The following is a 24,249-nucleotide window of genomic DNA, read 5'->3' as shown; positions in this document are numbered from 1 at the left end:
GACATTGGATTCCTAAGCAGTTTTGCAAATAATACCACAAAAATGGCCTCGCTTAAAAGAACATGATTTTTCCCAGAAATAAACAAGAGGAGATAAACATATGTAATCAACAAGAAACTAGGCTTTGCATTCAGGTAAGTGTTTTGATAAAGAAGAGCTGAACTAGCCTTCAGATTTCCCTGGTTGGGTTAACCAGTGAAAGATACAAGATCCAAAACCCTGAATTGCAAAGGTCCAAAATCCCAAAAGGTGAAACGATGTCAGGTTGGCATCTTCGAGAAGAATTGACCTTATTAAATACATTCATATTAAGAAGCACATCATGAAAAGAAAGGAGGCGGTACAAACCGAAAATGGTGTTTACTACAAGTTTATGGAAAAGAAATCAGTGTAAGGAAAAGATGAGACCATTTAATCCAAGGAAGAAAAGAAAACAGAAAGTTTATAAATCAATGATTGAATCAAAAGACAAGAATTGCAATTCTAGAAGAGAACTCTGTCTCATGATTGGTAGTTAAGCGCCTATTTCACTAAACCCAAAGACCACCAGAGACCACATAAGCCTGAACTCAAGGGGGCTTTGGTCAAGAACTCTCTACCCTCTATTGTTTGGTGTAGACTAAACATAGATGAAGTTTCCAGCAAAGCTGCTCCTTGGAAGGTCATGGGCACTTGCTCACAGGGTTCTTTTGTAATAGAGCCAGTTCTGCTCCAGCCTCCCCCAAAAAACTACAAATTCCTTTGAAGTTAGGATCTCATTTTATTCATGTTTATATACCCATGTAGCACATATGCAAATAAGTGCCCATGGAAGGCACTTAGTGAACGTTTTTCGAATTACCACTGAGTTCTACTAGAGTATCATTTGGAATAATGGTCATAATAATAATCAAAACAATCACACAGCACCTTTCGCTGGGTGACTACCAGATGTCATGTGAAAATTCACAGGTTACTTGATTAAATCAGTATATAGATATAATCAGTACTGTTAACCATATTTTACAGAAGTTAAAATTGAAGCCTACAAAAATCCTTAATAATTCGTCAGAGGAGATGTGGCTAGCATATCCAAACTTGGGTAGTGAGAAATTTCTGCAAAAGAATGTATATATATATATAAAACTGAATCCCTTTGCTGTACAGCAGAAATTAACACAACATTGTAAATCAACTATACTTCAATAAAATTTTAAAAATTTTGAAAAAGAAATTTCTGCACACTACAATAGGCTATGGGAACTCACCTAATTAGAAGTAGAGATTCAAGTTTAGGCTACAGAGACTCAGTATAGTCATTATGTTGTGGAGTCAACACTGATGAAGATGCTCATTGATGTAGACAACATAAAAAATCGAGACATCTTTGACTATAGTAGGTGCCTACTAAATATTTGGTAAGTGAATGCAGAACTAAAGTGGGAAACTCAACAATTTTTCCAAGTCAAAGAATTGTACTGAGGTCCTAACTATGCCATTCAACAGGGAATGAATACTGATCCTTTCTTCCCAGCAACAGAAGCTAGAGAATAGTTAAGCACCTTGACTCAGAAAACACAGCCTCTTCTCAAGTCAGAATTTGCTGAGGCTTGTTATGGTGGGGCTTGCTCTCTTTCTCTGCCCTTAAATACTTTAAGGCCCTGTAGAAAAGCTCTGTAAAATAAAAGGATATGCCCCATTCATGCTTTATACAGTTTAAACAATGGGAACTATAGTATTAAAATCAATAGTAAAAAAAAAAAAAAATGTTTTTTATTCCAGAGTCAAAACCTAAAAACCCCAAACAAGGGATATGTAAACTCCTGGCCCATGGTCCATCTGACATGTAATACACACTCTTCTAGAAATGCATGTACATGTGTGTCCTTCATACTGTTATCATAGACACAATAATGGTTGAACATTTTTCTTTTGTTGTAAAATAATTATTAGGGCATTTCAAAGCTGATTTCTCTAGAGCAGCGGTCCCCAACCTTTTTGGACAAGGGACTGGTTTCGTGGAAGACAATTTTTCCATAGATGGCAGGGGGGATGGTTCAGGCAGTAATGCAAGCCATGGGGAGCGCTGGGGAGCTGCAGATGAAGCTTCACTCACTCGCTCACCTCCTGTGTATGGCCCGGTTCCTAAAAGGCCGCGGACTGGTACCGGTCCCTGGCCCAAAGGTTGGGGACCCCTGTTCTAGGGTCAAGAAACAGAAAACCATTTGTAACTAAAGCATGGAGCTATCAAATTTGTGAGTGTGAGAGTGTGTGTGTGTGTGTGTCTGTGTGTGTGTAGCTGTGCAAAACCAAAACCAAAAAAGATTACAATAATAAAGAGAATTAAAAGAGAGCCAAATAACCTCATCTCAAAAGCAAAATAGGATGGATAATCACATATTTCAACCAAATGAATGTTCATCAAAATGCCCTTTGCTAAGGCAGCAAAGAAGATGTACTGAGATTATAAACCAAGTAGAATAGATAAGATGTAACTAAATGTTTCCTTTAAAACTTTTGCCACACAATATAATTGTATTTTAAGCCTTAAGGAGAATTGTTCTGAAAGTGTTTCCTTTGTTACTCACAAGCTAATCTTTATTTAATAGTGATTTATTATTTGCCTTACTTCCCAATATAAGTGCTAGAAAAGCAATGTATACATCACTTATATTTCAAATGAAATTTTTCAAACAACTGTCTGCTATATTCCTGCTCTGTTGTAATCCATTCTCTATGTAGCAGCCAAAATGATCTTTTAAAGCCATACATCAGATCATATCTTTCTCTTGTTAAGAAAGTATTTCAACCTAATTTAATCCAAACTCACAGTGACCTAAAACGTCCTCGAAAATCTGACCCTTGCCTTCCTCTCCATCCTCAAATCCTACCACCCTTACCTGTGGTTAGGTTAACCAAAACAAATGGTTTTGTTTCTCATTACAAGAAGCTTATCCCACCACTGACTTTTTGTGCTGGTTGTTCCCTCTTCCCGACCACCCTGCCCATATATCTTCCTGTGGCTGACTCCTTTTTGTCATCCAGGGCTAACCTCATCATGAGGCCTTCCCTGACCATCCAACCTAAAAGAGCCCCAGCCCACCCTCTCTCATAGCACATACAGCTATATGAAGTCATTCTGTTAATTTCTTTGTTTACTTCTTCTTCCTCTCTCTCTCTCTCTCTCTCTCTCTCCCTCTCTCTCTCTCTCTCTCTCTCTCTCTCCCCAAATAGTCCCTACCCCTGGCTATCACCACCTTCAGAAGAATGTAACCTCCATAAAAGAGGGAATATTGCCTGTCTTATCCAGCACCATGCTCCTAGAACACAGAACAGTCTCTGACACATGAAAGGCTCTAAGAAAAATATTTATTGAATAAATGAACATTTCTAAACATATTATATTTATGGATGCATTTTAGGTTTTTTTTAGAGTGAATTTTCACTAAGGCCATATCTTCAGCTCTCTCTAAAAATCAAGGACGATGGCTTCTTCCAGCTGCAAACATGCCTGGTTATGACTGCAAGACATTTGGAACAAAGAGGCTGTTCACTGAGAGATGAACACATTTTCAGGATAAAAGTTTGTTTTGCTGTAATCAAAATTCTGAAACTGGCTCTTCATGGCACGCTATTCTTGATACTCAATACCAACTAACAGAGCTGCTATTATTTTTTTTTTTTATTTACCCAGATAAATTAGGACCCATTTAGCTTGGGGACAGCAGGGAAAGGTAGGAGACTCAGGACATTATCAATAGGGAGAAGAGAAGCAAATTTTTTTTTCTAATTTATTGAAGGCAGACTTTTTTAGCAAATTTGTTCAAAGACTTACTCCCAGTCAGGCCTATGTCAGAAAAATAGCAGAGTACAAAAATAATCCTCCTTTTAATCCTGTTCATCTTTCTTCACAAATTACAACCATCTCAATGTCTTTGAGCTATCTTCATGTCAGAGCTCTTCTCTGTGAATCTTGACTTAAATCTGAAGATATTTTAATTTTAACTATATAAAATTTGCATTGTAATACATGGCCAGTGATGTTACAACTGCTCATGATGCTAAATGCAAATAACGTCCAGCTAAATGCAAATAATGTCCAAGAATATGATTGTATTCTTTGGGTAAACCTTCTGAACATACAGAATTGTAAATAGTTTCCATGTCTGAAGAAATATACAATTGCAAGGGTAATAGGGATTCAGTGAGTTAACATCTGTGAAGTGCTAAGAGCATTGTCTGGCATATGGCAGGAGCTATATAGATGAGGGGCTTTAATTCTTATACTACAAAACGGAATTTCTAGGCAAAAACTTTGTTTAAAATGATCACCACAGTTACAGTTTCTAGTTACATTTCAAGAACTTTACTGCTTTTTTCCAAAACTAACATTTAAAAATAAAATCCTTATGTGACATCATATGCATTTAATAACCATCATTATAAGGATGTTGCTTCATTCACTAATTTCTTTTGTGATGAAAGGATTCTAATGGATGAGCTGCATTTTCCTTGAACCTCTCCAAGTAGTGTACCACGCACCACAAGAAATAGAGTAGAAACATATGGCCTTGACTCTGTCATTAGGGGCTCCCTGTCAATTGGAGATATTAGACAGTCACAAGACAAATAGTGCAAATTTACGACTATATAGAGTTTGATGCTATACTTTATCCATAGAAAGAGAGATAAATGTGGGTTAGAATAATCAGAACAGGTTTCATGAAGAGAATCATTACAGATGTAAATAAAAACAAATCAAGACTTCCAGAATTGTGATTTCTCTAAAAAAAAAAAAATCAGACTTGCATCAGCGTAACATGCTATAGCTACATATTCTCCTAGAGAGATGATCTTTAGCCACCAGCCGTATATACATTTGACTATACTTCATGCTAAACCATGCAACTTCGGCATGTCATTTATGAAATATTAGACTTTCTTCAAGAAATTTTGGAAAGAAAAATACTTAAGTTACTTAATCAACATTCAGATATGAGTGTTCTGATTTTAATTATAAAAGCATAATTTAAGGAACTGTATTCACCTGTACTTAAAGTCATGCTAGCACATTAATTCCTCCGTCCCCTCCTCAGGCTGGGTGGTAATCTGTCACTGAATAGGGAGGCCAAACTTCTCCCTCTACCTACCACAAAGAAGGCTCCTGTTTCCCACAGATGCCAGTGGCATTCAGTGTTCAGGAAAAATGAGCTTAATTCCAGAATACACACCTTCATCCTTCAAGCTGAAACGTTTTGGTTTTGGCTGTTGGAGAGGGGTGGGTAGTGGGGTGGAGGTAACGGAGAAACTCCTCAGGACTCACGAGGCTCTGTTACTCTGCTCAGGACCTGAATATACAGGGCATCCTTCAGAAATCACTGTGATGCGTGATTTTTAACTGATTGCTTACTTGTCTCATTATCCTGTTTAGCAGATAAATAAGCTCTGCGCGAGTTGAATTGACATGAACCTGAGCTTTCGGCAACCACGTAAAACAAACCAAGAGGTCCAAGAGAAAGGTGACTCCAATGCTGTGGTTACAGCTTAAGTCAGTTCATACTCAAAGCAGGTATTCGAGACAAGGGCACCGATATAGGTAAAGCTGGTTATTCATTCATCGTAACAGCCAAATATAAAATGGCTTGCCAAATCAAACGTGAAATCCACGTCAATCTAAAACCATCGAAATAAGCAGGCTAGCTTTTGTATTACTACCATTTATCTTAGACAGACAAACCTAAAGTGGGCAATCAGGAGAAGGTCAATAGCACACAATGGAAATTACTCCGAGACAGACTGTTGTCTTCTCCATCATCCAGGAAAGCTTTTAGCAAGATGGCCCTGGCATCCGTATCCACAGATCAGCCTGCTACAAGCTTAGAGAGATGAACTAGAAAGGCAAAGATGTCCTCTAAATGTCATGCATTTAGAACTTCTTAGTATTTTTGTTTCCTTGATGGAAAACAGCAATTCTTTATATTCCCTTGAAATAAGAAACAGTCTTCCTTAGCTGTCTTTGGACTTCCAATGGAAAAAACAATCACCACACATCCTATAATAGCTTTAAAACCACCTCATGCTAGCGAAGGTTATAAAGGCTATGGAATTTTTTTTTTAGCTCTTTTGTATGTCAGGTCATTTTTTGATTCAGAAATAGTATATGAGAGAAACACTGAAATGGTCAGTCACAAAAATGTCATTATAGAAGCATATAAATATTAAACAGTATCATAAACTAATTTTCTGTTCACTGCACTGAACACAAGCATAATGATAGAGATGTGTGTTGTTACTTCTGTGTTGCAATTTGGAAATAAGCTTTCATATTAGGAAATGAGGAGAAAGAAGGCATTCACACAGTTTTTTCTTTCTATATGCAATTCTAATCTGGCTTTTCCCCAAAGACTGCATTACTAATTTAAGCCTATCCACAGGATATGCTGAGTTGGAGAAATATTCTCAGAAGTTTCTTCCTAGTGCATAGGTCTTGGGCAATTCCAAACTATAACCTGGAGCAGGGACAGGCCAGTTACAGGTGCTGAGGTCCACTGTGGTCTGTAACAAATTCGTGGGAACAGGTAGAACTGAGCTACTTTCTAAACTGGAAATTAGCCATGCTCTTCCCTTCACTGACCTTCCTTCTTATTCAACTTCATGTTTCCCAAGTTAGCAGAACTAAAGCATCCACCAGAATACAGACTACAGAATATAAGAAAATTTACTCCCCATGATGTATTTTCTTCAATGTCAGAATTCTAGAGCTCAGCCAAGTGGTATTGGGGGCATGACAGAGAGGGAGAGAAAAGCTCTTCTTGTTATGTTTGAATGTTATGATGATGCTGTATTCCATTAATAAGAATGGCACAAAAAGATTCTTAGACTATCCCAGTAATAGTAAATGCATAAACAAAATGCAAAATACCCAAAAAGTCTATTGCTTTCATTGCACTAATAATGCTCACCTTCAGTATAAGATAAAGACGAATTCAAGGCAAACTGTTTTAAAAGTGAGAGGGAAGGTTGCTTTATGTTTATAAAAGGAATAATTTACAACAAAGATATAACAGACATGAATTAACCCTGATGACATTACGTTGAAATCTAAATCATCGAAATCCAATGAAAACCATTAGAAATACAAATATAAACTAACAAAACACAAACATAATAAAATTCCAAGTTCTCATACACATTATTTGACAGAACAATTAGAAAGAAAAATAAGAAAATAAGATTCTATAACCAATAATCTTGATTTAATACCTATGTATTGAACTTTGTAACTTAAAAAAGAGTGTAAATTCTTTTCAAATGCCCATGGGATATTTACAAAATCTGATAATAAGAAGTTAACTAAAAAAAGAAAAAAGAAAAAAAACCAAGAAGTTAACTAACTTGAAAACAGTAAGATTTGTAAGTTGATGTAAGGCATCTTTTTTTTTAACATCTTCATTGGAGTATAATTGCTTTACAATGGTGAAGCAACTGACAAAGGATATAAGGCATTTTTAAACTGTTAAACTAAACATCCCTCTGGAAAGACTAATTTTAAAAGAAAAATTTCAAATTTTGTGTTATGACGAAACTACAAAATTATTATTCAAAACGTGATTATGATCACGAAAGGGGACACTATATTGTAATTGATAAACTGAACATAAGTCTAAATAAAATGTGAAGAAAATGGTAATTGTACATAAAGTTAGTTAGATCAATAGGATGAAATAAAGAGTATAGAAAGATCCAAACACATTTAAGAATTTCGTATATAATAAAGGTAGGAATTTAGAACAGCTGCAGAAACACCATTTAATAAATGATTTGGGATAACTAGCTAACCATTCAAAAGAAAATTCATGTTATTAACTTGCAAATTAAACCAACATAAACTATAAATGTATTAAAAACATAAATAAAAAAATGAAAAAGCAAAAGTGCTAGAAGAAAAAAGAAATGAATACCAATGTCATCTTAGCCTGAAAAAGTATTTCTTAACATGAAACAGAAAGCAGTAACTACAAAAGAAATTATTGATTCCTTCACTGCTTGTATAATTAAAATACTAAGATAAAAGGCAAACAATGAATATGGAAAAACAATTGCTTTTATAACAATTGATTTTATAATTATTTTTATATATTAGCATTATCTGGTCTTTGTTATCCAAAAAGTTCTTGAAAATCATTTACAGATACCCACACATTCACAAAAGAAAGGAGATAATGCCCAATAATATAAGAAAAAAAGTTCACTCTGTTAATCAAAGAAATTAAACTAATATGTATTCTGTATCAGATGAGTAAAAGGATGCACCCAGTATGTTAATAGTGTTTATCTCTGGGTAGTCAGATTTGGAAGATTTTTTTAAATTTTAATTTGTAGTTTGCTGTACTTTCTTACAATAAAATTTTATAGTTAAAGAAAACATTGCATTTTTTAAAAGTAGCTTGAGGGAATATAACACATGAAATTTAATATTCCTTAATAAGGGTAAGATGCCTGTGGAAATAAAGGGAGGTCTTTCCTTTCCAACAGAGTTCCTATAACATGAGAGCGCCTCTCCACCCTCACACCTATATATGCCAGCTTTCTGCTGCCTTTGCTGCTTCATCCCTGCTTCGCTCCCCATCCTGCATTCTGTCTCTCTGTCATTTGTGTGGTTTTTATTTTCCTTGTTTTCTGGTCCTCTGCCGTGAACAAAAATGCGAGAAGCAAAATAAGGGAAGATGTAATCAAAGTAATAACAACAATTACTGTTGCTGCTGCTGCTACAGCAATGTTATTATTTACTATTTAATACTAATACACCTTTGGGCCCAGAGGTTCCTCCACTATTACTAAAGCAATTAACCCTCTACCCTGCTCCCAGGCAAGGTCAGAAAAATACAAATAGTTTTATTTATGTCATACTAAAAGAAGAAAGAGAAGGAAAAGGAGGACACACATAAGAGAGATTGGAGGAGCAAGCACAAAGACTGTGGGTAAATTGAAGGAGCTAGAAAATATGATTCCTAGAATTTGGCTCAGGAATATTTTCCCAGGTAATGTCTCTGTCTCTATGCTTTACTCTCCACCTGGAGAGACACCCAGCCTTTTGTTCAGTAAAAACCTGCTCAAAGAATAAATCAGTGAATAAATTAACAAGTAGATTAAAGCATAAGTGTTTTTTTATTTTCTTCATTTATATTATTAATGTTCATAGCAACTTGTTTTTCTTTATTTTCAGTCCTTGCTAACACTTTCTTAACCTAAATTCTTGGAAGGAATTAGTGGGTTTTGTGATGCTTCATTTCACCAACATTTATTTCTCTTCTATATCCTGAGTCACTTCCCTTGTCAAAAGATAGTATAAAATACTACTTTGAATTATGAAATTTTTATTATCTGATTTAATTTTTCTACTACTCATATTTCATTACTTGAAAAATCTTCTAGCTTTTAATATTAATTTATTACAACCTGCTGTATTCTAATCTTGTTCGAGCCTGTCCCAAATACTAAAGAGTTTGTTATTTGTACACTTTTATATCTCTAGAAATTATATACATTATTATCTCTTTTCTCCTTGTTTTACCTTACAATTTACATTACTTGACTTTGGATCACAATTTTTTCCAGTAATTTTTCCTTCTAAATGATATGATATAGATATTTATAAGTTATCAAAAATAATCTCATCCACTACATTCGTAACAGTATGCCTGCTACTCTTTTTTTTTTTTTTTTTTGCCATATCTATTTTATTGTATTTTTTTCAAGCAAAAGCATTTATTTGGTTTTCCATTTTAAACATAGCAGAGGGATAGTTAGGGAGTTTGGGATTGACATGTACCTGCTATTTTATTCTAACATAAAGTATAATCAAATATCTTCATATTTCAATTTTCTATATATGTCTTCCTTTTTCCTTTTCTATAAATACTGTTAATTAAGGCCATAGATATAGTGACCAATTAAATCACACAGATTGTTATTCTGCATCTAGAACACCGCCTGGCACCTGGCAGGTGCACAATAAACATTTGTCAAATAAGTAGACAAATAATTCCCTGTGGACCACCAAATTGGAAGTAATGGCTTCCTACTATAGCACCCTTATTCATTTAATAACTAATTAAAAAGTGCCTTTGATCAGCTTGTTGACAGATGATCTTTTGTTGGCTTTTATTGGTCGGCAGCATTAATATTTACCAGTAATAGCAACATAACGATAATAGTATAATAACTGAAGCATATGGTACTATGTCAGGCACTATTTTAACTTACATCTATTCATTTATTTAGTCCTCACAACAACCCAATGAAGCAATACTATTACTCTACCTATTTTACATGTGAGGAAATTGAAGCATAGAGTGGTTAGGGACACGCAGGAACCGGAAGAAACAGGACGTGAACCCAGGCTCTTAACTACTACACGACACTGAGCTAATATTTTAGCTCCTCGAGTATATCTTTTACTCCAACTAAGTTGTCAGCTCTTTGAGGAAAAAGCTTTATCTTTTAACTCCTGGAATGGGCACAGCCCCAATAGTAGTGCTTTATACATAACAGTCTCAATAGTTTTTTGCTAATTTTAGCTTGGTTCAATAATGTATAAGTTAATATCTAACACATAATTATAATACTACATTATTAGATTATTTGAATTCAAATAAGATGTGAAAGATTAACACGAAACATCTTTACTTCTGGTGAGACAGTGAAATGAGGCACAATAATCTGAACCTTCGAGGGAAATTGTTCAGGAACGTTTTCTGATCCCAGCGTGACCAAACCTTCTTAAGAGAGGAGAAATGGAAAACATCTGGACTGAACTCAGATGACTATTTCTAATTGAGATGGCAGGTGGCAATAACAGCAATAGAAGCTGGAGGATCTGGGGATTGCGTTGAGCATTTACTGTATGCCAATCACTATGTTATGAGATTGTAAGGAGGACAAATCATATTTTCCAGTGGTACCTTTAAGTAAGATCTATTATTATAATCAGTTCATGGATGTACAAAATTGGCTTAGAGTAACTCCAGGTCACAGCTAAGAGATGGTGGGGCTGGGACCCTGCCCCCGGCCTGTGCTTAAATAACTAGAGCATTCTAAAAGGAACGCTTGATTTGGGACTGTGCACGAAAAGCTAAAGGGAATCTTTTACACAATCCAGTTGTCTCTGTCTCCTTTGCCATCACACCGCAGCCATACTCTGTTTTGGCATTTCACAGTCTGAATTTAATTTGGGGGTTCAATAGCTTAGCAGGAGTGAGAAAAACCACCTCCCTGTCTGTATAAAGCCACAACTGTACCCACTCCTCTGTGGCATTACCATCCTGACACCCAGGATGGAGGATTGACAGAATGACAAATTTACACAAGCTTGGAAAGGTAATATTTGCAAATATCAAAAGACAAAATTCTCCTATTGAATGAAATCCTCTCTAAATACAGATAAATGGCATTGAAATAACAGGTAAACTCTGGTGTGGCTATAAATGATTTCCAAAGCAAACATAAATGCAATGCATTTTATATACCTCCTGTAAGGATAAGACTAAGCAAATAAAGTTAAAACTGGCAACCCAGAGAGATTTGGGGCAAATCAACATCTTGAATTGCTCTTGAAATGTTTGGGGGCTTAATTTAAAACCCCAAAACACATTAAGCCAGAAGAGTTTTAGATCCATGAGGGTATAAATTTAATCCACATGTTTCTGATTCATTTACACTTGAATCATTCAAGTCATGTTTTGTAAGTGCCGTCTCAATGTCTGATATCTTTGGGCATTTTTATGTCTCTCTCCTTAAAAACCAGAAGCCATATTTTTGCCAAGAGTAAATAAACTTAAAATACCTAAGTATTCCAGACAACCGTGCACAACTAAATCAACAGACTTTTGTGTAAATTCTCCACCTAGCAGTGTCTTTTTTTAATTGATTGACTTTTGCTGGTCCAATTTTGCACCATACTTTTCCATGAAGGGAGATCATATACTCAAATGAGTTCAATTCCAAAGGCCTATACATAACTCAATATATTTACCAAATCACACTGTAAACCTATGTGTAATATACTTTATATTTAGATAATGTGTGAACAAATGGACTTCTAGAAGATGGTCCTAAACTGGATTCTGCGGGAAGCAGACTTTGAGACAGAGATCCACATGCAGGCATTTTTCTGAGTACAGTGAGGTGATGAGGAAAGCAGGATCTGGCACAGGAGGAGCAGAGCTGGAATGGAATTACAAGCTCTGAAGCACATATGACCCTTCAGAAATGTCCCAAATGAGGCAAGAGGGTAAGTGTTTTGGATCCCCACACCCACCTGTCAATGTACACAGAATGACCAAAGAGAGGGGGGCACCACCACGGGCAAGGCAGCTCCCTTGGCTGAGGGTACTTTCCCCAGGGGCAAAACTCACCCCAAAGGGGATCTGGGTGGGGCACCAGTGTCTACTAAACAGGTCTGTTGGAGTTTTCTGAGAATTAATCCTCCATGAATATAAGACCTACTCAATCTTTTAGTCTGATTAGCAATACAAATTGAGCCATGTAGTCACTCAATCAGCTGGCAGAGGCTTGAGGTAAGCAAGCCCATTTTATAGAGAAATTTCAACATTTACTATGGAGATTTTATTTATGACAATGTACAACCAGTATCTGCAGGTCTTTACTCAAAGAAATTTTTCCCTTCTGTCTCCTGAAGTGACCCCCTCAAAGATAAAACACCAATAAAAAACACATACATTTTGGGAGAAAAAAATGTGTGCATGTAGAGAAAAAGGCGGTGCTAAAGATAATAATGGGGCAAAAATAACTACGAATAAGTTATATCACCTAATTGTTTCCTTTGCCTTCAGTACTTTGTGTTTAATACTTGGTTCCTTAGTTCATTCATTCAATAAACATTGGTTTATGACCTACTACTTGTAGAAGCTAAAACACAAACCAGTAATATAGCTCCTAGCTACCAAGGACCATTGAGACTAACAGAGGAAATTGGCATGTAAACATCATAACAAAATAATATCATTCCTAGTTTATCCATGATGCTGACAAAATTCCTAAATTCTAGCACCAGATTCAAATTGTAGAATGTTCAGGATTCTCCAGGACACCATTTCCAACTAATACTCCTGGGGAAGCTCTGAACACACGTTCCCCTCTCGGACTTCTCCAATCCAAATCCCAATTCGAAGTATTGGAAGTATTCCCGGGGCCGACCAATTAAGTCCTGACCTCATCAGCAGACTGGGTCCAAAGTGGAAATGAGGGCCATTACCCACTGAGCCCTCCTTTATGTGAGATTCATTTAGCAAATACTTACTGAGCTCAACTCTGTGCCAGGCACTGGTCTCAGAACTGAGGACACAGCAATAATCGAGGTCCCTTCCTTCAAGGAGCTTACATGCTAGAGGCAGAAGCCAAAAAACAACCAAATAAACAGAGAAATGTACCCCATGTTATCAGATACTGCTAAGTGCTATGAGAGTAAATAAAGCAGAGCAATGGAAGAGAGAAGAGAAAGGGTACTTTTTAAGATAGACTACCTAGACAACATGATATTTAAGAGAGGAGTCGGGGGAGAGCCACATGGATGTCAGGAGGAGAGTACTCCAGGCAAGAGAACACCAAGGCTTCAGGGACAGGAATGTGTTCCCAAATCTCTCAGAACTGCTCCTCTGCCAGCTCCTGTCGCTGACCTCACACCACGTGCTCCATGTCCACCCAAACACAAGAGCAGCCTGAATTCCCATCATAGAAACTACATTTAACGTATCTCTAAAACATACCTTTTCTTCTGGATATGAATTTTGAGCTGCATGTGTCTGAGTTGTTTACGAATTTCCTAAAAGTAGAACCTAAGTCTTACCAGTCCTTTCTCCAGACATCATCATTGCTGCTTCCACATTCCAAACAAGGGAGCACTCCCCCTTCACAAAGGAAACCAGCTAAAACAATTTCTTACAAATCACCTCTAAGATCAGCAGCAATGCAAGAATAACCAAAAAGGTCTGACATAAAACTATATGAGAGTGAGAGTCCATTTTGGTTTTAATTTTAGAATGAAACCCATTCGAAGCCCTTTTTATTTGGTACGATTAGATCCAATGATGGATCTAATTAGTTAAATTTTTTAACTAATTTAAAAATGAGTTAATTTTTTTAGTTTGGGAAATAATTCAAACATGTACACATTAGGTATATACATATTTATACATTTTCCGTATTTTTTTTTTCACTTGAAGCATGTAACTATACATCTGTTCACCATCCTTTTGGTGTAGAGGCAGGTGCACAAGACACATACACAGATTTCCATTACACAGGTCTTACATACGATAATGAGAGCCAGCATCTCAAAGAAAGCAATCTTCACTAATAGTCAAAATGTTCTATTCTGTTGTATTGTTCCATCATTTGCCACTAGCCCTGTAAGACCTGGTCATTATGATGCCAATACCTTTAGTAATTCAGTAGAATTCAATTAACCATTCATTTTTTGATTTATACCTGACAAACATCTTAGTGACCAAATGTTTAACTATATGACTAGAGATGCTAGCAGAAGAGTAACAACCTTAGAAAAATCAAATTCAATCTCTACCTACACCAGAAAACACATTTCTTGGGTAAACTCACCTACAGAATATCATTTTGCTCTTCATATACTTTATACTTCTTTTCCCAATTCAAAATGAACCTCTACCCTTGAAGAGAAGGTAAACAAACTAAACAGCCTTCCAGAAAAGATCCCTGAAGTTTAACTGTGTCATAACTCGACAGTTGCCGACTTAAGGAACAGACTAAAAATTACCATTTGGTTTCAATATTTGCTTAATTAACGCTCACCTACAGAACTCAGAATCCACATTCTGGTCAATCATTTCCAATCTCTTGACATTCATACTACTTAAGTTACAGTCAAGCAGTCAACAAGTATTTAATACTCTGCCAAACTAGTGAAATAAGCATAGCAATAATAATAAATTCCTTTTAGGACTACATATTCTAGAAATGGAATATTAAAAAGAATCAGTACCTGTGGAAAGACAGAAGCAAAGACTATTAAGGAAATGTTACTTAGAAGGGCTGTTAAATGTCTTCTTTTTCTCCGTCACTCTAGAAACATCAGAAAAAATCTTCAAGATTTATTTATTTGGAAAAAGTGATTACCTAGAATGCATGCAAGACAATTTTATAATTGCCATTTGACTCTCAAAGATTTTTGTATTAACTTGTTGCTAAATGGAATTGTAAGCTAATAAGTACCTATTATATTTTCCTGGATTTTTCAGTTGGGATTGTAATTAAATGAATTTATATGAGTTAACCATGTTTAAAACTATAAAATTCAGATACTGAAAATTTTTTAAAGTCATTAACAAGTTATATTTAAACTAATATTACAATTATACGACATTTCTAAATTTCAGTTCCTGAAAATACACATATACACACACACACACACACACACACATACACACATACACACTTCCCCCTTGGTGGGAAAAAAAAAAACATTAAATTTAAAAAAAGCACCATAGGGGATTTTTAGGGCGGTGAAACTATTCTATATGATACTGTAATGGTGGACACATGTCAATATACATTTGTCAAAACCCACACACTGTACAACACAAGGAGAACCCTAATGTAAACTACAGATTTTAGTCAATAATAATGTACAAGTATTGGCTCATCAATTGTAACAAATGTACTACATCAATGCAAGATGTTAATAATAAGGATGACTGGGGGTGGAGGGGTGGAGACATGAGGAGCTATATGTGAACTCTGTTTTCCACTCATTTTTCTGTAAACCTAAAACTACTCAAGAAAAATTAGGTCTATTAAAAGAGAGAGAGATTTTTAACAAACATCATGATCATCTTACCTTTGTATTAAAGTCAATCATCAAACTTAATAAAGTATCCCCCTTTTCATCAGCTACAAATTTTAAAAGTTTTAGAAATTATGCCACTATTGATGTTTTGATGCAGTAAATCCTGCCAAACCCAGACACCATCATCCGCATTACTCACTTCCTCCTTTTAGTGTATGCACCTGTACCCCATTCCAGTTTGAGGCTTGAAAATGACTGTGAACACAGGTCAAAGAGTGTCTTCAGATGTTCATTCAAATGACAAATCCAACATTTCATCCTCATCAATCAGAGAGAAGGCACATGGTGTAAAGTAGGGCATTGACATGGAAGATGTCACAATTATAGTGCATCTATGGGAATTTAGAAGCTTGGTTTCAGAGTTATTTTTTAAACTAAGAAGCTTTTAAAATATAGGGTGGAGAATAATGGCTCAGTCATTAATACCTATGCAGTTCCTCCTGGGCACTTAGGTGGTAAAGGAGAAATGGTTCAACAGAGGAATCAGTGTTGGGTGTTATTTTGGCATTCCCAAGCCTGGGTTTTTCACTCAGGTTCCATTTAGAGCTGTCTGGGGGTCTTAATGTAATGTGCAAGGCACTTATGCTCAGGCCACAAGTTATAAATCCTTCAGCCAGAACTTGCCATGAAGACCCAAGACTCCACAAGAGAAACTGAAAATAATGCTTGAATCAACTTGAAACATCAGTCCAGCAAGGGGTATCTGTGGTAGACCTACTACACATGTAATGCAGAAATAATTTTGCACACTAAGAAGCATTTTAGAAGTATTGATACATTGGTGTCATAGGTGGAGCAATAATTCACAGTTAAATAGAACGCAGACCTCAGAAAATGTTTCACAAACATAAAATTATATCCACTAGGAAATATGTTCAAAATATGAATTAAATTGTAATATATATTTTAACAGTAAAGAAAACCAAAAATTCAGGAAAAAAATTAGAGAAAAACATAAATTCAAAATATCCATGGTGAGGATGAAATTTTGTTACTTTCCATTCCCTTACAGTAGTTAACCTATAACTCCTATTTCTCAAAGTCAAAAGCCAGAACTAAGTAGAATTTTAAAGGTGACTCAGAACAAGCAAAAACCAAAACACCAGTGATTAGCCCAGTTGCCAGATCATCTGTCTTTCATTAAGTTCACTATTTCATGGCTTTCAGGTGTTCTCCAGAGCTGGGACCTTCATTTTTACATTTTCTTTAAATATTTTCAGCTACCTCTTTTCTCCCTTTCTTAGAATTCCCTTTCCAACACTCAAATTAATTTCGTTTTTGCTCAGACTCACTGTTTATTTTAAAAAGCTACTCTATTCAAAAGTTTAAGAAGAAGAGGAGCATTATTCTGAGGGAATTTCCTTTGTCAAGTAGCATAAATTAAACTCTCTAAGAATGAACACTGAAATGACTCGAAGTGTTGATAGAACTCGTCTCTGCTATTCAGATTCAAACAACTAAACTATGAGCTCAGGTGAGACCCCTAACTGGGGTCACCCAAGGCCTCCTAAATTGACAATAAGCCAGCCTCAAAATGTTGACTTGCCATTGACAGATGTAGCCTATCCTCTCCTCGGTTGGGCCCCTAGGACCAGTTCTGGAACATCATGAAAAAAATATTTAAATGATACAAAAATTCCAGAAGCCAAATTCAAATTGTGAGGAAATAACAGGGATAGAAATAAAGAAATATATTAAAAGTAGAAATCTTTTTGCAGAATAAAATCAACTACCATAGGATCTGTCTGCAGCAACAGCTCTCAAAGAGTTTTCTGTTCACCAGGACCATCAGGATTGTTCATTAAAACTCTACTGGCAACAATTCTTGGACAATGGACCTAAGGGGGCCTAGAAGAACTGCATTATTAACAAGCACCTGCATAACACGATGCAAGGTATGACCATGACCTTTGTGTTATGTCTACCTTTGTCTCATCCTTTTGCTTTACCTCTACCTGGGTATCACCTGTATTACTATCTTTGGATACCAATCTGTTTCTCCACTGGTACAAAAAAAGGGATGAAAATAATCTTTACTGCCATCAGGAGCTACATAGAGAAGGATGTTTTCTCTTTCCTTGTATGCTATCACTTTTTCCATCATAAAGTAAACTGTTGGAGAGAGTTATGGTTATACTTATCAATCATAAGTATTTTGTCTTCTACCTAGAAAGTCATATAAATGATTTATGTTTGTTGCTAATTCTTTAAACTTAGCCGTCATTTCCAAATAAAAATACCAAGATGTTAAATATAGCTGCTGGCTAAATTGAAAAAGAGGAAGGAATGAAATGATAAGAGAAGAATCCCTGGCTCTCCTGCCAATCATACCCCTCCCTGCATTACTATCATCCTGGGTTAGTGAACTAGTGATTCTTTACCTTATCTACCCATCTAGTTCACCTGCACTATCCAACTATCTCAACTCATCACCTCCCTTTGCAAGCTGAGACCTGGTCATTTTGTGTTGAGAAGCAGCCAGTCTATAAATTAAAAGTCCATGTGATTTTCTATCAAGACTTACTGGAGTCCATTCCAATATTGTTTTATAGCCATTTTTTTTCACATTTTAGAAACTAATCATATTCAGTATATTAAAACTATGTTACTTCTGTGAAAATTACTTTATACCACACTGCAACAGGTAACACTATGGTTAGAATTGTTTAGGGAGATATTTCTTTTAATTCTGGGCTTGTGGGGAAATAACCATCTATGTCATAAATACCTTAATTCTAAGCCAGAGCTAAGAACTAAAGTAAGTTCTGAGTAGAAGTAAATTCCAGCATTTAAAAGATGAAACAGCATTGCCCATCAAGACTACCAACTTTGAAAAGACAAGAAACCTTGTATTGAATATCGATTAACTGAACAAAGCAAAAATTGTCAAAACCATAGGTCCTTACCAGAAACGGACTCCAGCAAACGCAGGAGACACACATTATACCCAGGAGCTGGATGACCATTTCAAAATGATGAGACCTGCCTTGTCTGTGCTGCTGACTTTTAAATTTAACTCTTAAAAGTGAAATTCCTGTGATGGCATTGCAAAAAAATGAAATACCAAGGGCTAGGAGTCCCAGAAAAGAAAAAAGTAAAAGATAAAACCTATCTTCCCAGTCTTTGATGTGATCTGTATTGTAGAAACACCAGGTCTTCGACGCTTGAATTTTATAGTCACGATGCCCAAGGATGGGCAGCAAAGCTATGAAAACAGCAAAAAAGCACACTCCACTCAACATCATTTTAACATGTTTGGATGTAATTTTCGTAGAGTGAAATATTGGTTGGGTGACTCCAATACATCGTTCAATGGCCATCACACTGCCTAGAAAAAGTGGGCACAGACCAGAGAATACCATGCAGATACCAAAAATACTGCAAAGGACGTTTGATTTGTCAAAATGGATCCAGTCTTTATCAGAAGCATATACAAAGACTGCTATAGCTCCATTGATGAGGTGCCCAAAGAAATCTGTGATTACCAGAGCACTAGCCAAAAGCAAAAACGATGACTTGTACTTCTGTCTAAATCGCTGGTATGCCTTCATGAGAATAGCAATAGCAAGGCTGTTTGATAAGATTCCCACTGTCATGAAGGTTATCGAAAAAGATATTGAAAGCTCTTCTTCCATTTGGCAAGTCGTATTTGAAAGGAGCCCAGCTGCAGGAGACACTGGCTGTTTAGAATTGTTCGTGGACATTGTTGTGGAGATAAGAGCCGGCCACTCAAGTCATCTCCCTCTCAAAACAGTGCAGGCTTGCGGTCCAGAGATCTGCAGCATAAAGACAGAGAAATTATGAGCCCTGGATAACTGTTCATCTGACATTGAAGGCCAAAGCACCCCAGCACCCTGTGGTGGGAATCAGATTTATCTGGCCTGTCATGAGCAAGGTTGCATCATACTGAAAACAGCACACATCTGCCTGCAGTTCCACATTTCATTTTCAAGGTAAAGAAGATACCAGAATTGAGACCCCTTGGTTACCCTCTATGGCTACTCTGCCACTGGGCACCTCCTAAACTGCCTCCTGACACTTCACTGACACCTTAAAACTCCTAAGGTTTACGAAGTCGCTTAACAAGGCTAGATTTAAACCCAGTTGAGTTTTGTTTTTTTTTTAACATGTTTATTGGAGCATAATTGCTTTACAATGGTGTGTTAGTTTCTGCTTTATAACAAAGTGAATCAGTTATACATATACATATGTCCCCATATCTCTTCCCTCTTGCGTCTCCCTCCCTCCCACCCTCCCTATCCCACCCCTCTAGGTGGTCACAAAGCTCCGAGCTGATCTCCCTGTGCTATGCGGCTGCTTCCCACTAGCTATCTATTTTACGTTTGGTAGTGTATATATGTCCACGCCACTCTCTCACTTTGTCACAGCTTACCCTTCCCCCTCCCCATATCCTCAAGTCCATTCTCTAGTAGGTCTGTGTCTTTATTCCCATCTTACCACTAGGTTCTTCATGACCATTTTTTTTCCCCTTAGATTCCATATATATGTGTTAGCATACTGTATTTGTTTTTCTCTTTCTGACTTACTTCACTCTGTATGACAGACTCTAGGTCCATCCACCTCACTACAAATAACTCAATTTCGTTTCTTTTTATGGCTAAGTAATATTCCATTGTATATATGTGCCACATCTTCTTTATCCATTCATCCGATGATGGACACTTAGGTTGCTTCCATGTCCTGGCTATTGTAAATAGAGCTGCAATGAACATTTTGGTATATGACTCTTTTTGAATTATGGTTTTCTCAGGGTATATGCCCAGTAGTGGGATTGCTGGGTCATATGGTAGTTCTATTTTCAGTTTTTTAAGGAACCTCCATACTGTTCTCCATAGTGGCTGTATCAATTTACATTCCCACCAACAGTGCAAGAGTGTTCCCTTTTCTCCACACCCTCTCCAGCATTTATTGTTTCTAGATTTTTTGATGATGGCCACTCTGACCGGTATGAGATGATATCTCATTGTAGTTTTGATTTGCATTTCTCTAATGATTAATGATGTCGAGCATTCTTTCATGTGTTTGTTGGCAATCTGTATATCTTCTTTGGAGAAATGTCTATTTAGGTCTTCTGCCCATTTTTGGATCCCAGTTGAGTTTTTAAAGTATAATAGTCTATTTTAATAACTAGGTGACTTTCTAAAGTTTCTGCTTTTTTCTCTGATGAGCTTTGTCCCCAAAGTGCAGATTATTCCTTTGGGACCTATGACTGTCAGGCAGACAAAATCATCTTCTCCAAACTTTGGGAGGGTGCAAAGTGGAGCCACAAGCCCACTGACGCTGCATGGGGCTTCTCTGAATAAGTTCTAAAACTATTTAATTAGGTCAAATAACAGCAAACCACACGCATCAGTGACCCCTGGAAGGCTCAGCGTTGAGTCTCTAGGAAGATTTTCTGGTCCAGCTATCACCTGTGCAGAAATGTTGGCTGAAGAGAGCAAAGAAGGCGGGCCGCCCTCAACTGTGGGCGCATCTGCCTAGATGCTGTCGATCTAAGTTACAGCTTCAGGGTAGCTACATCCCAGGCGAATTATTTATTTGTCTCTCTTTCCCTAGTGAGTTGAGGCCTGAGTCACAGACCCTCTATACCCGCCACCACTGCCAACCCGCCCCGAGCTATTTCCGCCAGCGTTTCCCCAGCAGCTTTCCGGGAGGCTAGGAATTCCGGAGCCAGCCTTTCCTGGGACCTGCCCAAGTGGGGCCGCCCGGGGCTGCCCAGAGGGCAGCCGCCTCCTCCGGGTCTTACTCACAGCTCGACTTTCGATCACTACTACCCCACTGCCCCCAGGCCTCTGCTTGCAACATCCTTCTCGAACCTCTTAACTGCCTGAAACTTTCTGCGATTGCTCAAACGCCAGAGGCCGGTTTCCCTCCCACCCCGGGGGGCGCCAAAGGCCTGCACTGGCCCGGATGCCGGAGTCGAAGTGTCGCGGGCGGGGAAGCAAGGAGACGGAAGGGGATCTTTTCCTTTACCCGTTTCCCTCCTCTGAGATCCGTTCTACCCGGTCCCCACGCGCACACCTCAGACTCCGGACGGATCAGACATTGCTCTGCGGGTCTCCCCAGCTTGGGGCATCTGGTCCAAACTTGTTGGCCAGCTCAGGCTAAGGTGCCCTCCGGTGCCGCCGGCTGCAGCTGCCGCCGGGCGTCCGGGATAGGGTGGCTAAACCTCAGTCGGGTTGAGCAACCGGAGGCCAACGCGTGGGAATCCAGCCGCTGAAGGGGTGTTTACCTTGGCATCCCGGGCCGCGGGCAGGGCTCTAGGTGGAGCAGAAGAGCGCGCGGGTCCGTGGGCCATCCCGCGCCCGGCTCCGCTCCGTCGCTGCCGCCGGTTCCTGGGGCGCTGCGCCGCGCTCTCGCTCCGGCTCCGGCCCGCGCTCCGACTCTGTCTCGCCGCGCGTGCTTCCGCGCGCTCTCCCAGCGCGGAACCTGCCGGGTGCGCTGGGCTCCTCCGATCCTTTAGCACCTAGCGGCGCTCACCGCCTGGGCGGGGTGGAGGGCGCGGTTGACCTCCGCCCCTTCCTCTCCGCCCCTTTTGCGTTGAGCCCAGAGCCGGACCAGGAGAGACTTGAGCACCGCGCTCGGATGCTACGTCCCCCTCCTCAGCATCAATCAGAGCGGCCCTCTCAGCTGCCCGACCACTTAGGGGGAAGTTTTGTTTTAAACTCATTCTCCAGCTAAAGGCGCCATCTCTACGGCTGTAAAATAGGAACCAGGAGAGCTGAGGCAAGCTTGCAGAAAGCTGTCGTGACAGCGTCTTGAACTGTCAGATTGTAGTCTGCAGACAGTTCATCCCAAATCCAGCTCAAAAAGAATAAAGAAACCAGGTAGAAGGAAAGAGATGGTGTATTGGGGCTTAGGGACCGATATCCCCAGGAAGTTAAAAACAGGTATTCGGGCCACTTGTTGTCAATGGAAAGTCACTGCCTTAGGATTCACTGTCACTTAGAGGACTGGACTGTTCCTAGCTTTCTAAAGAATGTGAGAAGGGAAAGGGATAAGCAGTATTCTCACAGGACACATGCAGATAAAGCATCAGTAACATTTTAATGATCAAAAAAGCCCAATGGTGAGAGAATTTCTAGTGGTATATTTACCCAAAGAGATGTGATTCAACAACTTTTGTGGAGATTACTTTATGATCAAGTAAAGAAAAATCCACTACTTCGTTAGGAATTATAATTTGAGCCATTTTAATGCTGTAACCACTTTTTGCTAATATTGTTTTGATCTGTACCTATTAACTATCTCATTTTTATAGCTAATCACTTATGGAAATCTATTACTGACCTTTGCTCTTTTTATCAGTAAAATATTGCCACAACTTTTGTGAAAAACCAATGCCACATGGAAATAAACCCTCTTTTCTCCATTCTAAAATCAGAAAGGGCCTCTAAATTCCTAGAAATTGGAAAGGATCATAAAGTGCTGCAGTGAGATAAAATAAATTAGCCATTAACTATAGAAAAGAATGATTGCACAGCTTTCCCCTGTGGTAGATATTGAGGTTTTGTTTTGTTTTTTTTTTTTTAATGATATGATCATAACTTGTAAAATAAACTGTTACTCAGGTATGGTCAGGGAATTGAAAAATTTGGTTAACCAAATATTCTGGTTAGTAGAGAAATATTACATCTGGATGACCAGTGTCCAAAAAACAACTATGTAATAAACCACATGGAAAATGTGCATGACACAGAGCACTATTCTTTCCTTTAGTGATTAACAGCACTTAATCACATTAGATGCAATTACCTATTTACTTATGTCTCTCCCACTGAATTGAATTCCTGCAGAAGTCTCATTCATCTCTCCATCCTCACCCAGGACTATGCCTGGTCACTTATCCAACGCTGTCTGAATTCATCAATGTTACAACCGACATTTCCAGTATCACACTTCAAAATCTTGAACAGTCCCCATCTCTCCCTGGCACATCTTACTAACAACAGCTGCTCAATCTACTGGGTAAAAAAAGAGAAAATCCTCATTAATGCAATTTCAAGTCATAATATTTATTATGTAATATATTCAAAACATTATTAATTTATTTTTCAAAGTACTAGATAAATCCCATTTTTTTTTTAAAAAAAAAGCATCTACTTCACATGTATTCTTGGAGTTCCTTTTTTAGAATCCATTCCTTAATCAAGACACATTTCACCTGAGTCTCAATAAAAGATTCTAAAGCATCTACATCCCTTCTCAAGATAGAAAGAATATATTAGTATCAGTAGAGAAGGCTACTAATTTATATGGAAGATTAAACAACTAACTAACTACATTTAAAAGAAAAATATATATGTCTGGCCTTATCACACCCAAATCTGATCCCCTATTCCAAGTTC

At 37.8% G+C, this 24,249-nt stretch overlaps 1 protein-coding gene across 1 annotated transcript in view; it reads right to left on the bottom strand.

Moving 5' to 3' along the window:
* Positions 1–22,372, bottom strand: part of PTGFR (prostaglandin F receptor) — a 57,444-nt gene extending 35,072 nt beyond the window's left edge. The window contains exons 1-2 of the mRNA XM_059899566.1: positions 22,134–22,372; positions 18,787–19,656 (exon numbers count right to left, since the gene is read on the bottom strand). Coding sequence (XP_059755549.1) covers positions 18,787–19,584 — 798 coding nt within the window. The 5' untranslated portion in view covers positions 19,585–19,656; positions 22,134–22,372. The remainder of the gene's footprint in view (positions 1–18,786; positions 19,657–22,133) is intronic.
* Between the last annotated feature and the right edge of the window lie 1,877 nt (positions 22,373–24,249).

This window comes from Balaenoptera ricei, chromosome 1 (genome assembly GCF_028023285.1).
Source record: "Balaenoptera ricei isolate mBalRic1 chromosome 1, mBalRic1.hap2, whole genome shotgun sequence".
In the NCBI taxonomy this organism is placed as follows: domain Eukaryota; kingdom Metazoa; phylum Chordata; class Mammalia; order Artiodactyla; family Balaenopteridae; genus Balaenoptera; species Balaenoptera ricei.
Note: the sequence above shows the minus strand (reverse complement) of the source record. Positions and strands in the feature narration are given on the sequence as shown.